The sequence below is a fragment of the Seriola lalandi genome, unplaced genomic scaffold (genome assembly GCF_002814215.2).
Source record: "Seriola lalandi dorsalis isolate HSWRI2012SDOR001 ecotype SW California unplaced genomic scaffold, Sedor1 jcf7180002054446, whole genome shotgun sequence".
Lineage (NCBI taxonomy): Eukaryota > Metazoa > Chordata > Actinopteri > Carangiformes > Carangidae > Seriola > Seriola lalandi.
Window position 1 is genome coordinate 483,901 of NW_019524999.1, and position 16,220 is coordinate 500,120.

General features: G+C 38.4%; 1 protein-coding gene across 1 annotated transcript; it reads left to right on the top strand.

Annotated features, from left to right (window-relative positions):
• The first annotated feature begins 1,898 nt into the window (after positions 1-1,898).
• On the top strand, positions 1,899-14,908 carry adgrl4 (adhesion G protein-coupled receptor L4). The gene is made up of 16 exons (XM_023411051.2): positions 1,899-2,001; positions 2,447-2,596; positions 5,079-5,228; positions 6,017-6,166; positions 6,574-6,644; positions 7,432-7,611; positions 8,120-8,303; positions 8,468-8,581; positions 8,727-8,926; positions 10,638-10,817; positions 12,131-12,334; positions 12,694-12,914; positions 13,510-13,576; positions 13,713-13,804; positions 13,959-14,127; positions 14,406-14,908. The coding sequence occupies exons 1-16, from the start codon at positions 1,956-1,958 to the stop codon at positions 14,466-14,468; spliced, it is 2,241 nt and encodes a 746-aa protein (XP_023266819.1). The 5' UTR covers positions 1,899-1,955; the 3' UTR covers positions 14,469-14,908.
• Positions 14,909-16,220: the final 1,312 nt, after the last annotated feature.

Sequence of the window (16,220 nt, forward strand, 5' to 3'; positions counted from 1 at the left end):
GCTTTCACACACACACACACACGCACACACAAACCCACGCAAAATACTGGTGCAGAGTCAAAATTTCCATATCCATGAGAGAGGAAAGGAAAAGAGGAAGCATTTACACAAGACTGCCTCCACACAGTTGAAGAGATCCTTTAGGTGTCTCTTTTTTTTTTTTACAATGTCATTGTGGAGCAAGCAAGCTCCTGTGAGAGCTTTACGAATTTCTCCCTAAATGAGAGATTTCCTGAGACAAAAAAGCAGAGGAGGAAGGGTGCAATCAGTCCAGGTTTGTTCTAGACAACATCACTTCCTTCCTTACCGTTAGGCAAGTGTCAGAGCGAGACATTCAGATGTGGTTTTCACTGAGCACTTTCCCAGGACAGTAATGCGGAGCAGTTCTAATGGTGTCATTCAAAGCAGCTGCCTTTCTCAGGAATAAACTGAACGCCTTGCCTAAGCAATTCACACCGCCTCCACACACTGCAATACAGTCAACAAAGAACTTATCTTCCAAGTGAATCTATTCATCAATGAATGTGTTTGTGTGCCAAAAAGTGGAAGGTAGTTTGAAAAGACCTCAGTTACACCTGAATGGCCACTTCTCTTTTTTTGACTCTTGTCACTGTTTCACATTTGAATTCACCTGTTTCCTAACTGCCACTGCCGGTTACATTTTACCTTAAAACAACAATTCGGAGTGTTGATAGTCATGGGTGTGGTGGAAAAAGCAAAACTGTAAACATCTGCGCTTGAGATGAGTGGCAGTGGCTTTTAGTAAAGATGAAAAACTTTAAACTGCAACATTAGGTGCTTAACAGCTTTGGTCTGTGTTGGTTCAGTAGCCCAACAACAAAATAAACGATATAAAAGCCCAGCCCTGATCATTTCCCTCACAGAGAATGGGGTCATTAGTCCATGGCAGGTGTCAAGGTGCCAAAAATGAGATGTGTTGTTTTACCGCTTATCATCAAAGGCACACTCAGTACATAACTGCAACACAAAGGGCCTAAACGTTTGGTTCATACAGGACATGTATATACACCAGCTATTACTTAAGTCATGCTGATAGAAATACAGTGTTTTTTTTAAAGGCACTGTGCTTAGAAATGTGAACAATAACAAATATTTCATCAACTTTATAAATGGGACATGCAATCTTTAATTGATCACTGTTTTAGAGGAAATGTGTGTAAGTCTAGACAGTTTAAAATAAAATCAGAGAAAAGACAGGCTCTTTTATTCTATATGTAAAGACCAGACTTGCATCTGTGGAAATATTTTCTTTGAATTTAAACAAAGTGTGAATCAAAGATACTGTGTTTGACCAGGCAAGAATTTGGTTGTTTATTGTGATATTAAAAATAGGGGTGAGTGACCCTAAATACATCAGACACTGCACTAAAGAATCTGTATCACATTATTCTGTATATAAACTGAAGTTCAAAGGCCTTGTATCCCCAGTTTGCTTATAGAGAAGAATTACAGCTATTTACACCTTTGCCTGAAAAAGATGGTCAATAGAAGACACGCACAGCACAGGAATGTGACTGTGAATTTGTGTACAGTCCTTTGCGGAAGGGAGGGGGCCGTCCTTCAGTGAAGTTAGTCGGTGTTGTTTTGGCCTGTGTTTACACAGCCTACTGTTCGTGCTCAAGTGAGAACAATGGCATTGAGGCTTCCAAAATGGCGACATGAGTCACAGTATCAACAACTCTCCAATAAAAACCTAATGCTGCTAAAACTCCTTTTATATTAGGTGTAAAGTGGGGCTGAGTGAAAAAAAACCTCTGTTGGGTTGAAGTGGTTGGTTAAGGGATCAGGCTGAATGTTTTTGAAAGCAGATTAAAGACCAAGACAGGAAGGGCCAGGTTTAGGGAAACAGGAAAACTGATGCCAGGAAATGGGTTACGTCACCAGCCAGCCCACAACAGTCTGTACTAAAAGTAAAATCCAGACTCGGCGCGAGTATGGAGTCTTTGCTCAAGTCACCAATGAAACTTGTACTTTTGACAGGTACGTGAGCTTTATCTATGCCACATCATGGCAGGTGTTTTACATGGAGGCAGTAGGAGATGTGTGATCTGTTTTTATGGGGACTCCATATTAACTACGATGGGTTTGGGCTTTGTGACGGTGCCGCACTTAGGCTCGATGTGATATTTGTAAATCATTTCAAGATTATAATCATTATTATATCTTGTGATTTTTTTTTTTCATCTACCACAGATCTTTTGTGTTGATACATAAGCTGTAGTCTAAACTTATATGTACTGTCGTCACTAACGCTGCTCTTGTGAGTAGCAGCTTAATGCAGCCAGAGAAAAAGCAACATTTTTACTGGAACTACATGTGGGGAAAAAAAAAGCAGCAGTGGCATCACAAAATGGTCAGGAATATTAATGTCATGGTTTATGTTAAACTTATACCCTTTCTGTGTCTTGTGCTTGTGTCCACGCAGCATGGCTCTCCAGTCTGATGGACCCATGCAGCCTCTCTGACATTTGTGATTCTTGTCACAAACTTGCAACATGCAAGACCATAAATGGATCGAACAACGCCTGCTTCTGTAACCATGGATATACCGGAGATGGAAAAAATTTTTGCAATGGTGAATATATAAAGACACCTCCACCCATATTGCTGAGTATTTACCACAATGAAAGAATACAGAAAGTGTAGTGTGTAGCTGCCATGGAAGCCTTGAATGTTTTCGCAAGCCTTTTTTTTTGTTTGTGACAACAGCAGTAGGCCAACACATTTGTACACACATGGGTTCATTGAGTATTTTTAGAGCATGGCAGTTAACTGTGCAGTGCAGAATAACTAGGAAGGAAGCCTTTAAAAATATCTCATTCAGTAGATGTGTTAAAGGCTCTTAAGATGCCTTATCATTACAACAACAGCCAGTTTTCTTTAATCAGAATTCAAAAAGGGATACACATACAGTAAATGCAATTAAAACACTATTACAATTCAGCATGTTCTGTATTGTATTACTCTTCTGCAACTGTTTGTCTCTAATCTTCTCAAATATTTTTAGGTTTTTAACCCCAAAAAATCTCACACATTCTGCAGTGGTAAAGCCAGCATGTTGCATTTCTTAGTCCACAGACATAGAAGGGAAGGAACTACCTCAATCTTTGTTATGCGCAAGGGAACTTCAAATTTTCCATCAAAATTTGCTTTTAATTCTTGTGATTGAGCTTAATGATCATTTTGGCCTTTTTAAAAGATGAAAACACCATAGGAGTGAGTTCAATCTGTGTAAGTAGTTTGAACAACTATATATCGACCATATTGTTTTTAGGACACAATTGGTAAACATTGTGGCGGGTTGCAACTTGCACAAATTGTATTGCCTACCACCTAGTTGGCAGTATAAGATTACAGAGAAAACACTACGATGTTAAAAATCTTTATTAATTAATCTTAATGGCCAGCACTGTTCTCAGTCGGTATTGTTTATGTTTCTGGGCTGTTTAGAATTCCTGGAACCCTTTTTGTTTCCTGACCAAACCTGATCACAATCACAGAACAGCTTACATATTTCAAGAGCCAAAAGTAAATCAGAATGTGAGTAATACAAACACTGTGGAGAATGATTTGAAAACAAAGACGCACAATGAGGTTGAGGGTTAATGGAGTTCCTTTGTTGCAGAAGATTTAAAAATAAAATTAGAAAAAGTGACGATTCAAACATACTCAAGAACAAAGTAACAAAAACCAGAAGCACAGTATCTGCTGCACCTCAAGATAAATCCGAGGCATCAAAGTGAATCATAAAATATGTGGGTGAAATGTTTGTGCAATTGTGATGGTTTAAGGGTCCTGTGTGTGATGGAGGTATTTCCCCTCTGGATAAAGTCACCTCCCTCATCAGAGCAGAGGATTTCCCGTCCAGGACAGCTTTTGTGCAAAAGGTGCAGAGGAGAGGAAGAGCAAAGCGTCCATCATACCTAGACAAGTGAAAACAACAGTGGAAAGTCTTACCAGGTCATTTCCAATAAACTGGGAGACCAGAGACGGAAGATGGGGTTTAAAAAAATAAAGCTGGAACAGCACTTTGTATAATGAGTGGACCAAAGCAGCATTTGCAGCAAACTGCTCTGTATATGGTGCTTTGTAAACCTGGGAAGGGAAATGAAAAATATTTGAAGTAATTTCAGTTATTTGAAATCAAATAGAGGCAAACAATTGCTCAGCAATCAGAAATGTGAATGTTAAAATTGGCATGTAAGATGGAACAAGCCAAGGCTGTAATCAAGACTGGACCACAACTGAGTTTAATTCAGTTCAAATCAACACCAGGACCCAGGATCAGGATTAGCTTTAGGTATTCTTGGATGGAAATCCAATTGTGGAGGAAAGTTTAAGTCCATATTTGTGTCAACATGCATTCAAATCCACATTAATATTGTGTATCCACATTGCTACTTATGAAATAATCCTACCAAATCCTTGCTTCTGAATTCATGGGTAAATGCATCACAAGTCTGAGTTCTAGTTTTGGTTTCTGTTTTTGGAAAACAGATGTTAAGAAATGTTGCCACGGTTAGCTAAGCATGGGTAATTTTGGTGTTTCGTGATGTTTATCCTTTTACTCAAGCAGAAATAACTTAGTGCACCGATTTGAGTTAAACACAAGCGATTAAGGCCCTTCTGATAGTCCAGCCATTTTACATGATGCTCAGCAGTAAAAGAGGAATAAATTAACTGTTGAAGAGGCAGAGCAGAGATTTAAATATCCTTCAGCTGCAGACCAAAATGGTATTCAGCCACAAGACTTGCAATTTGCTGGGCGAGGGAAGATACACTTTTGATAAATGTACACTTAGAGAACACTTTACCATTATTCTAATGCAATTTATATCTCCACCAAAAACATGAAGCTGCATGGTACAAGTTCAGGCACTTTTCTGGAGCACACTGGTCAGCTGGCCTCATCCATTGCCTCTGTTAATCACAGTAACATAAAAGCAATTGGTTAAATCTTCCACTTAGTTTTTTTTTTTCTTTTTTAAAGAGGCATAAAGTTTCTTGTCTCTAGCAAATAACCCAAATAACTTCCTATCTTCATCCTCTCACCACAGATGACAACGAGTGCCAGAATGTGACTAATATCTGCGGGGAGAGGGGGACCTGCACCAACACAGCGGGCAGCTACTACTGTACATGTATCTCTGGATACTCATCGACAGGAAAGGCCAAATTCCTGCCCAACGATGGCACCGAATGCCACGGTAATATCTGATTCGCTCACTGTTTAGTATTCTTCATATCTCTCACGCCATCAGCAACATCATTTAAGCTGTACTGACGGAGGACCTCACATACAGCTGGGCAAGATGTCAAGTACATGTATAGGAGTACGTGTGTACGTGTGTGTTTGTGTGTGTGTGTGTGTGTGTGAGGGCAGTTACCACACAGCTGTGGGGGTGTCTGGGCTACGTGTGCGTCTGTGTGTGAATTGTTTTCTCTTTCGCTGTACTGACGAGGATAAACATGTTGGAGGTGATTTTTTTTCCCTCGGCCTTTCACTTCCTTCCCATCTGCTATTCTGAGAAACCATCTGAGATCTTTTGCTCCGTTTGCGCCAGAAGAACAAGACCTTTATCACAGCATAAAACTATTCCTGCAGATTTCCAACAGGGCGTAACATACCACTTAGTATAATGGAGAAGCATGTGGATGATTTTAGACGCGGAATTATGAATATTCAGATGAGTAACATGCATGTAAGAATTTCAGTTTCTGTTCCAAAATCAATTATAAAGCATATGAAATGTAATGAGTCTAGTTTCTTATGCCAGATTCTATTTTTGTATAAAGAAAAGTCATTAACGTCACTTCATCTGTCAGTACTTTGAGGTAGAGATGGAAAGACAGATGTGTGTAAGTGTGGCAGTTTCTTCAACTAGCAGTTACCACGTTACCAGATAAAAATGTATGTGAACATACATTTATTGATTATTTATCATACTATCAGTTATGTTGAGAGTAAGAGTGAACTCCTCATTTGCTATTTCAGATATTGATGAATGCTTGACCGCAGAGGTCTGTGGCCCAAACGCACGCTGCCGTAATACCAATGGATCTTACTATTGCACCTGCGAGCGTGATTACGCCCCAACTTCAGGCGCCAAGCACTTTCATCCAGAGAGAGGAGAAAGATGTAAAGGTCGGTATGAGGATGGAGGAGTGCACACGCACACACACACACACACACACACACACACACACACACACACACACACACACACACACACTAGCACTTAAATCCAAGGACATACACTTTTCTTCATCTTTTTTTTAAAATTTTTTTACTGTCTCTCCTGCACATGCACACACGATGCAGAACCAGCCATTTTAAACACAGAATCTATTATGCAACACATCAAGCAAAGGGTGCAATCTTAAATTTTCTGATGTTTGAAGTAATACTGATGACAAAGAGCCCAGGTGATGTGATGCCTGTGCTGGTTTTTATGAAATTCAGACTTCACTGTGACATTCTCCACCCTGGTGAAATCATGGAAATAAACTCGGCAAGCAAAGGGCTTACATTTGGTAATTGTTGTTTTTCAGAACATCCCCAAAAATACTGCCATGACAACATCGGGTGCATCACACAGACTGTCAACAAAACACTTGAATATGTAAGTACCCCTCCTCCAAGTAAGGTGACGATGGATGTGATGACACTGCCCTCTGTTGGAGAGGAAGAAAATAGAAAGGAGCTGCAAACACATTGCACAGTAACAGAGACACAGAACACCAGCCACTATCTCCCAACTACCACCTGCAGCACAGTTCCGCCACCTACAGGCAAGAAAAGGAACAGCAGCCAATATTCAGCACAGACATGTTGATTTGCACCATCTGCAGGAAAAGAAAGTTATTTGTGTGTAAACAAAAAATTCTTAACTCTGGATTGGTGACAATTTATACAGACAGTTAACACAGCCTTAAACTGAGTGTTACACTCAGTTCATAGATATTTAGAAAAGGTAATATGTTTTTTTTATTTTTTTTTATTTTTGCACTTTAGCACTCTAACTAAACAGCAGCTGAATGAAAGAATGAGAGAAAGAAAAACCAGAGCGCTCGCTGCCTGCAGGTGGTGCACATGTCCGGCAGCTACAACTTTTTTTTTACATGCAGGTGGCAAAACTTAGCTTGTGGTAAACTGGTCTAATCTCCAAACAGCCTCCCTTTTATGGGAAATCTCCAACTTACTAAATATGAATGTGCACATGTATGAGTTTGTGAGTGAGCTGCATACCATTTCCATCATTAGTCATTACCATTAGTGTTAGTGCAAAGTTTGGTCATTTCACAGTCAAGATCCAACAAAAATAAAGGGTTAGTGAATTCTATTGTTCTTTGAAAAATGCTTGAATAAAAATGCTTCGCCCCCCCCACCCCCCACCCCCCATGTGCTAGATGAGCAACCTCACGGAGCCCCAGAGTCTACTGAAGGAAATTGCCAAGCAGACGTCCGGCGAACTCACCTCAGTGGAAGTGATTGCATATGTTGAGGCCTTGTGTCGCTCCACATCAACACTGGCTGCAGGAGAAAAGGATTATACTGTCAAACCATCAGTCATCAACTCCACTCTTTCAGTAATCTTTGTTTACCATTCTTGTTTCTCAGTCAGCATCTGGAGTTCATGCCTGAAATGCGGTTATGCTTTGAACTGGTTTAGGAAAAAGAAGAAAAAAAAATTGTATCGCACACAAGTCCAGTTCCTTCTTATCACGTGCTGCACAGTTTAGAGACTTCAGAGCTTCTTTTCTTTTTGACTGAAGCTGCAAGTGTAGTGCAGCTTTTTAAAGAACGATGACCTATCCTACAAGTTAACAGTAAAGGGATGCAGCATGTCTTATAGGTTACTACATTCACAAAAATACAAACATTCCAGATGCTTTAAAATGAAAAACTGTAAAGAAAACACGTGTTACAGATGCCAGATTACATCCAGTAATTAATGTAAGGTCAAACGAGCCAAGCCTGAAAAAACATTATGTTCTAACCATACAGTACCTAATTGAAAACATATTGCAGTACAAGCATACATTGCATCACATTCTATTATGAACATGTCTCACTTAAAAAGCCTGTTTTCAACAGAGATTAGTGAATGCAGTAAACAACCTGGTGGAGAAGGATGAACTGATGGCTTGGAGCAGAATAAAGGAAGAGCGTCGGGAACACACCATCACCAAGCTGCTGCATGCTGTTGAAGAAAGTGCTCTGACATTGGCCAACAACTACAAAACTCCAGCTGAGCTCGAAATCAAAGCTAGCGAAATGGGTGAGATAATTATTAACACAGAGAGCTCTCACCGACACTCAAATTATATTAAATTGTCCTGCCATTTATCCCCACCTGTGTGCAGAGAAGGGGGTTTTGGATAATTGTCATTTTCACACTTTTAATTTCCTGATATCCCTGACTTATTTTATCCTCAACCACAGAATTGAAACTCTTCACCTTTGATGCTCGTCACTCAAGAGCCAAACTGTCTGCTTTCATGGGAGGGGATCATATAAATCTGACTCCTAGGCTGAGACCAGATGAGGACAGAAATGGTAAGAACACAAAGAAAATCATAATGTGAAATGATTTGTATTTGGATATGTTTATCTGCTGGCGATTAGAAATATTATAAGTTTGACTCCCTCCTGCCTTTGTTCAACTTTTTTTTTCTTTTCTTTTTTTTTTTTTGCTCATCAGGAAGTGTGTCAGTGGTGTTTGTGCGATATGACAGCATCGGTGACATCCTGAAGCCGAGCAGCGACCCAGGTGTCACTGACTACTCGCGGTATGCAGAAACAGGGGAAATCACTGTCAACTCCCCTGTCATAGCAGCAGCCATCAAACCTGCTGACGTTTACCAACTTGACCATGTCACCTTCACTCTGAGACACAATAAGGTAAAGACTACACAGAGTGCTGAGGCTGGCTACATTGTTGTTTTTTTTTTTTTTTAGGATTTTCTTGAAAAACGTGATCTTTGTTTTTCCCTCTTATTCAGTGTAGAGAGACATTTGCTGAAACAAGCACAGGTGCATACTAGAGAATATGAATAATCTCACTCTGGCAGACTTTATTTCCGGATTTATTAAGAGAAATTCATATTATCTCATTTTTACCTCTTTTTTTAATTTTAAAAGATGTTTTCCGGTTGTTTGACAAACCTGAGCCAAATCTAGGAGACATTTCCTTCACTTCTCTGCTACTTTAAACTCACTAACTTCCTTTTCTTCGTCATATCTGATTCATTTACCAACATTAGTTTCCAATAAGATCTTGTTCCACTTGAAACATCAATATTCCAACATACTGTATATATCCTTGTCAGACTGGAGTCATCATTGCGTTCACTTCCTTATTCCCACACTGACTCTGGCAGTAATTTGATAACTGCCAGAGTTTCCATTAAAGTCAGATTTAAACAAACTCACACAGGAGGAGTAGTCAGTGCTTGGTGTAAAGTTTTATGAAATTTGAAGATTTCGCTTCATGTATTTCTGCGATGACCTCTGAGTCAGAGGGAAATGGTAGAGGAAAGGTGAATAGATGATGGAGCAATGTGTGTGATGAGGGAAATAACCCTAAAAGTTAATGTACTGGTATTTTCTTTTTAGATAATGAAAATGTATGAGAAAGGGAAATCATTATTTTTGTTGGACCCTTGAGGTTTAAGATGAACAAAGGAGGTGTTGATTTATGATGAGCAGTGAAAATTCTTACTAAACTGCCTTTAAAGAGCAACAATCAATAATTTGGGCTCCATTTTCATGCAGACACTTTCTGCTGTGGAAGTAGGATTTTCCTGTGACACACTGGGTTTTTTTCTTGTCTGCACCTGCTCAGTATTAATTTTTTTATTATTTATTTATTTTTGACAGACTCTGCACACATATCATTCTGTGATTCAAGGGGGCTACATACAAATCTAATGGAATGTAAACTAGATTTAAGAAATGAATGTCTCTCTAAGACAGTCTGATGAAGACAAAACAGTCCACCACATTTTTATTTTATTTCTTCATGACAATGTTAATTAGTTTTTTAGTTGTGACATGGATGATGGTAATTTAAGTAAAATTGCACATAATAATTTATGGAAAATACGTTGAGCTCAGCTTAATGTTAATATGAATTTTAATGATGAACATTTGCCCTTTGCAGAATATTTGAATTACTGTATATTTGTAGATCCTGATAGAATTTCTCTCCCAAGAAAAGAGTCAGCTGCCACTGCTTTGGTACTATGCACAGCGCACTATTGATTTTGAGTCACACATGATAATTACCTGATGTTTTATTTTTCTAACTGTGAGTCAAAAAGTTGTGACATGTTTTCAAATAGAACATACATTAGAAAAGCCAATAGACAACACAACATTAATGTGAGGACCCATGAAAGTGACAGCAAAAGTAACGACAATGAATTCATGAATTACAAAGTCAAACTTTAGATGGACTATAATTAACTTTCACTACAACTTTGATGAGGCCTGCAAAATCTGTTTTTAAACCCCTGGCGATGTGCTAACACAAAGCAGCGCAGCGCAAAAACTAATAAAAACAGAGGCATCCACAGTTAACGGCGCCTTTGCTCCTCTCTATCCCCTGAAGACCGTAGACACTAAAGCTGATGTGACGAAGTGCGCCTTCTGGGAATACGAGCCGGACAGCCTGCAGGGCCACTGGGCCACTCACGGCTGCAAGACCGTCCACGTCACCAGCAACACGACCACCTGCTCCTGCAATCACCTCACACACTTCGCCATCCTCATGTCCTCTGGGCGAGCCAATGTGAGTGGTCATACATTAAAAAGTAACAGCTATAACAGCGAAGGTATTTCCTCTTTTTTTTTTCATTTCAGGGCTTTACATTATTTATTGAAATGATTTCAGGAAAAAGGTCAGTCATGGTGAGCAAATTTCTTTACAACCTCACATCTGGATTCTGCAAGTATTTTCAGTGATTCCTTGACTGTTCTAATTTCTGTCTTTTTGCATTTTGATCTAAGACTGACTATATCTTTTTTTTTTTCTTTTTAAATAAATCCTTTGATGGGCAAACAGTAAATCTACAAAAATTTCCACTGCTTAAAGTGAGAGGTTTTCAGAAAAAAATGTTTTTGTTATTGTTCAATATGTTATATATTCTTTTTTGTGTTTAGAACACTGTTCCAAGAAAGGAATGATCCAAGATAACTTTTCATTAACTAAGAAAAACAGCCCCATTTCAGCATTGTGAAAAATCATATGTCAGATAATCTTTAAGAGATTTCAAAGTGTTTCTTTGCCTTAAGAAATGGGATCATTTTCTCAATCCATAAAGGTCAATTTAATCTTTCAGTTTGTCTGAAAAAATTCAAGATAACGTATCTGAAAATACGTGGCTCTATTTTTATATGATTATTACCTAAAATAAAATGAATGTTCCTTTCTACTTCATGTAGTTCACCTTTATTTAAATTCAACAGACGTACATCTTTGTGGACTTGTGTTCTGCCAATACAGGATTTTGAATGTTCATACCAATATTTTGTGTTGATGTAGCTGATTGATAACATTAAATAAAATATACTAACTCCCAATTATGAAGTTCCACTTACAATAATATTATCTATAGGTTTTGAGGCATTTCATGCAACAAAACTTTGTTTCCACCGAAACTAAAAGATTGAAACTCATATTGAATGGCAAAAATAACAATTTAATAACTTTCAAAGATACACTCGCAATTGTTTCGCAGCGCTCAACAGTACAACCTCCACTGCTTACTTTTAAATCAATACATGAGCTTGGGGAAAATTTTGAGATTTGGGAGCACTGCTTCAAAAAAATCAGAGATTATATTTGTAAATTAAGAATGAATTTGCCAAAACAAGAAAATACATCAAACAATTAAGTTAATTAAGATGAATCACGCAAAAATAAAAATGTTTTTGTCACCTTTTTTAATCTAATAACAACTATGACTTGCTGATGATATCTGACCAGAATTGGCCCAGTGTGTTTGCAAGCCAACATACTGGAGCAACCCCAGCAGGACAAACTCCAACTTTAGTGTGGCATGAACTGTGAATGAAACACCTCCCTTTCCATTTGCTTCTCAGCTGGTGGCCCACTATACCATCCTGACCCGCATCACCCAGCTGGGGATGATCATCTCCCTCATCTGTCTCTCCATGTGCATCTTCACCTTCTGGTTCCTAAGTGAGATCCAGAGCACCAGAACCACCATCCACAAGAACCTGTGCTGCAGCCTCTTCATGGCCGAGTTCATCTTCCTGGTGGGGATCTACATGAACACACACAAGGTGAGCTCTGGATGTACTCGAACCCAGTGAAACAAAGAAAAACCTCCTGTGTGTGTGTGTGTGTGTGTGTGTGTGTGTTGACCTGACCCACTGTTGTGACATTTCATCGATTAAAAATGCTCCTCATTTAAATTGTAAGTACATAAGTGGTGTTCACTCTGTCAGTTAGTATGTTAACAAAAGCTTAAAAGATGCAAAACATCTCATAAATCAGGGCAAAGAAACAAAGATGTACCAAAGAAAGTGCAAATGATCATTTCTACATATTAAAGCAAAAATAACTGTAATTTTACACATCATAAAATTATGAATTCCCTGTGTCTCACTTCCTCTCTCTTCTCTTGCCTGTTTCTTGGCAGCTTTTCTGCTCTGTTATTGCAGGGCTGCTGCACTATTTCTTCCTCGCGGCCTTTGCCTGGATGTGTATCGAGGGCATCCATCTGTACTTAATAGTTGTTGGCGTCATCTACAACAAAGGCTTCCTGCACCGTAACTTTTACATCTTCGGCTATGGAAGCCCGGCGGTGGTGGTGGCCATCTCAGCAACGTTAGGCTCTAGGTATTATGGAACGGATAAAGTGTAAGTACAAAAGAATTTAGTTTTTTGTTTTTTTTTTCTACGTAAAGGTGGGAAGACAAATGCTTCTACTAAGACCTTTTTAAACTCATTCAGCATTTTTCAGGGAGGAAAGATAAACAAATTGCATTAATTATAAATACAAGGGGACAGAGATTAAATTTGGCCTGCAGGGGCGTGGAGGAAGTTGAAGTAGCTTAGATTGCCTGGTAGAAAGTAAGTTATTAACCAAATTAAAAGAAAGTCTGAAAGGTTTTGTGTACCATGGACAGCTGGAATAGAAATCTATAAATAAAAGTGAGCATTTTGTTTATTAATGGAAAATACTATTAAAAGACTGAAGTTATGAAAAAAAAAGAAGTGCTCATTGTTCATTACTGTGTGAAGAGGTCGCTTTTCCAAACAATTGTTTTGGACTTGTAGGATCAGATGTAGTAGCTCATATGCTATTGTCATAATTAGCTATTAGACTAAAACGATAGAAGGTATTGCTTCTGCAGGAGGAGGTATTATTGCAATAACAAGATATTAAAACACACTCAGTCAATGTTAAAATGAATTATTAAATAAAATAAGAGTTTGTGTGTTTGTATTCTAGGTGTTGGCTGAGCACAGAAAACCACTTCATATGGAGTTTCATTGGGCCTGCGTGTTTGATCATTCTGGTGAGATCAGATTTCTTTGTAACATACTAAAAATGACTGAATTAATTGAATCCACCAAACAGGGATTGTTTCAAAGATAAATATTCATTTGATCGTGTTTGTTTGTCATGTTTGTTTTGGTCGGTCTCCACTAAAGGTTAATCTCTTGGCTTTTGGAGTAATCATCTACAAAGTGTACCGGCATACTGCTGTGAAAAAGCCTGAAATCAGCCACTATGAAAACATCAGGTAGGATTATCTGTGCTCGTGTTGAATAGGTCAAAGGAATATTGAAAATCAAGCCGTAAATTCCTTATCTGTTGGATTATTCTGGTATCGTGTGGTGTCCTCGCGGTGTCACATTACTTCCACACTCTGATGAAGTCAGTTTGATCACCCTCAGGTCCTGTGCCCGCGGTGCCTTGGCCCTGCTGTTCGTGCTGGGAGCCACCTGGACCTTTGGAGTGCTGCACATCCTCTACGAGACCACCCTCACCGCCTATCTGTTCACCATCACCAATGCTTTCCAGGGCATGTTCATCTTCATCTTCCTCTGTGTGCTGTCCAGAAAGGTAGGAGACATGGTTGGGCTTCTCTTCGTATTATTTTAAGATTTATTTATTTATTCAACAAATATTCTGTGACTGTTTTTGGTTAGTGAGCTTTTCAGATCAAGATAGTCGGATTTAAATATATATTATGTTATATTATATTAATTTATATTATATTATTTTATGTTATGATATGTTATGTTGTTATGTTATGTTATGTTATGTTATGTTATATTATGTTATGTTATGTTATGTTATGTTACGTTATGTTACATTATGTTATGTGCTTTTTGTTTCAGATTCAGGAGGAGTACTACAGGCTTTTCAAAAACGTGCCATGTTGTTTTGAATGCCTGAGATGAATTAATGCAGCCAAAGCCTGATCATCTGCACTTGTACAATAATAGTCAACACTACAGCTTTGCAATATCCTGTGACTCATGCTTTCATTTTTGGAAAATGCCGTGGGAGGAATTACAGATGTCTAATAAACGAGAACATGTAGCACTTGTAATTCCTAAACCTCTTGTTTCTCTTTTAAAAGACTCAAATCATCTATACGTCATGTTTGTGTTATATTCAGGAGCTTTCTGTACAATACAACTGTATCTAACGTTTCACAAAAGACATTCTTCTGAGGGTGACACTGGATTCAAAATGTTTTGTTAGTTTTCAGTTTAATTTAATACATCTTCAATTACACAAAAAAAAAACCCCACACACAGTCTGTTGTCTTTGTTCCCTTCTTGTGTTTGAAATTGATTTGTAAATTATTAAAATGAATGTGGCAAACCAACACAAATCTCCGCTGCTCACTTCTTTTATGTGCTAAATCAATGGTGTTGTTTAATGCATCATTTCACCCTCTCTTTCTGAACAACCATGTGTACAGTGAATTAAAAATGAATTGTTGTGAGGCCTGTGTCCATCCTCTGGTACACGGCAGCCAGTAGGTAGGCCAACAGCTCCATCTACTGGACATAATGAGGAACTCTCTCTCCACTGTGATCAGACAAACGCTCCTCTCTGTGAATCTTCATATGTTTGTTTGTAGCTTGTTGGTCCATGGGAGCTGTGTTGTAGGTTTTTTTTTTTTGTTGTTCCAAACAAGCTGTCACCTGTGAATTATAATTTGTTTAACAAGCATCTGATAACCTCTAGTGTTATAAAGGCAAAGATGGCAAAGATGGCAAAGATGGCAAAGATGGCCGAAACCAACCAACTAACCAATAACCATTAAATTGGTTATCTTTGTTGTTTTTGAACGAATGAATGAATGGAGATGAGGGACTGATAAACTGCACTAATCATATTATCCACTCTTCTTTTACTTAATATATCTCAACCTTGCATCCTTTTAGACTAAACTTCTTCTGTTTTTTTTGTGTACTAATGTCTCATACTATATGCCCGTGCACAGAAGCTTATGTTATGTTATCATATCATGTCTTGTTTTATCTTATCTTATTTCATCTTTGTCTTAGCTTAAAACTTATTTAGTCTAAATTCTGTGCAATAATTTGTCTGATTTTTTTTTTACACATATTTTTTTCCTTATTTTCATATTTTAGTGTATTTTGTGAAAAATGAAGCCTCAGTGTTGACTGTTTTTCAACTTCTTTGAATTTCTTCAGAACTACAACTCAACAGGTCTGCAAACAGCCCCGCTAGACCACTACCAACACATAGTGGCATTTGAGTTCTAGAAAAAAAAAAAATCAGTGACATGAAAAAGTGACGAGAAAGTCAGACTTTACTGTCAAAATGTGTTACTGAAGCTTTTCTACCCTTTGTTTGTCCTGGTCCTGTCCACGTTTGCTGCTACAAGTTTAGGACAAAAATGTGATGTTGGAGCCCTCTAGTGGCTGACGCTGACATGAACAGTAAGAAACGTGGATGGTCAGGTGTATTGAAGCCTGAGAATAAAAGAGGTATGATAGCTGAGAGAATCCTTAACTACGATTACACAAGGGACTCCTGTGTTGTGCAATCTGAACATAACCCTAAAAGACAGAAAGAACAGACTCTTGGGCTGATTGCTGCTTGATGTCATCACCCTCGAACTGCACATATAAGCAGAGCTGTTTGTGGAGGCACGTTGTTAAAATTGGCAT

Excerpts from the sequence above, each read along its gene's own strand:
- adgrl4 (XM_023411051.2), top strand. The coding sequence starts at position 1,956 with ATGGAGTCTTTGCTCAAGTCACCAATGAAACTTGTACTTTTGACAG. Across the intron at positions 12,915-13,509 it reads TATTATGGAACGGATAAAGT|GTGTTGGCTGAGCACAGAAA; the intron begins GTAAGTACAAAA and ends TTTGTATTCTAG. Across the intron at positions 14,128-14,405 it reads TCTGTGTGCTGTCCAGAAAG|ATTCAGGAGGAGTACTACAG; the intron begins GTAGGAGACATG and ends TTTTTGTTTCAG.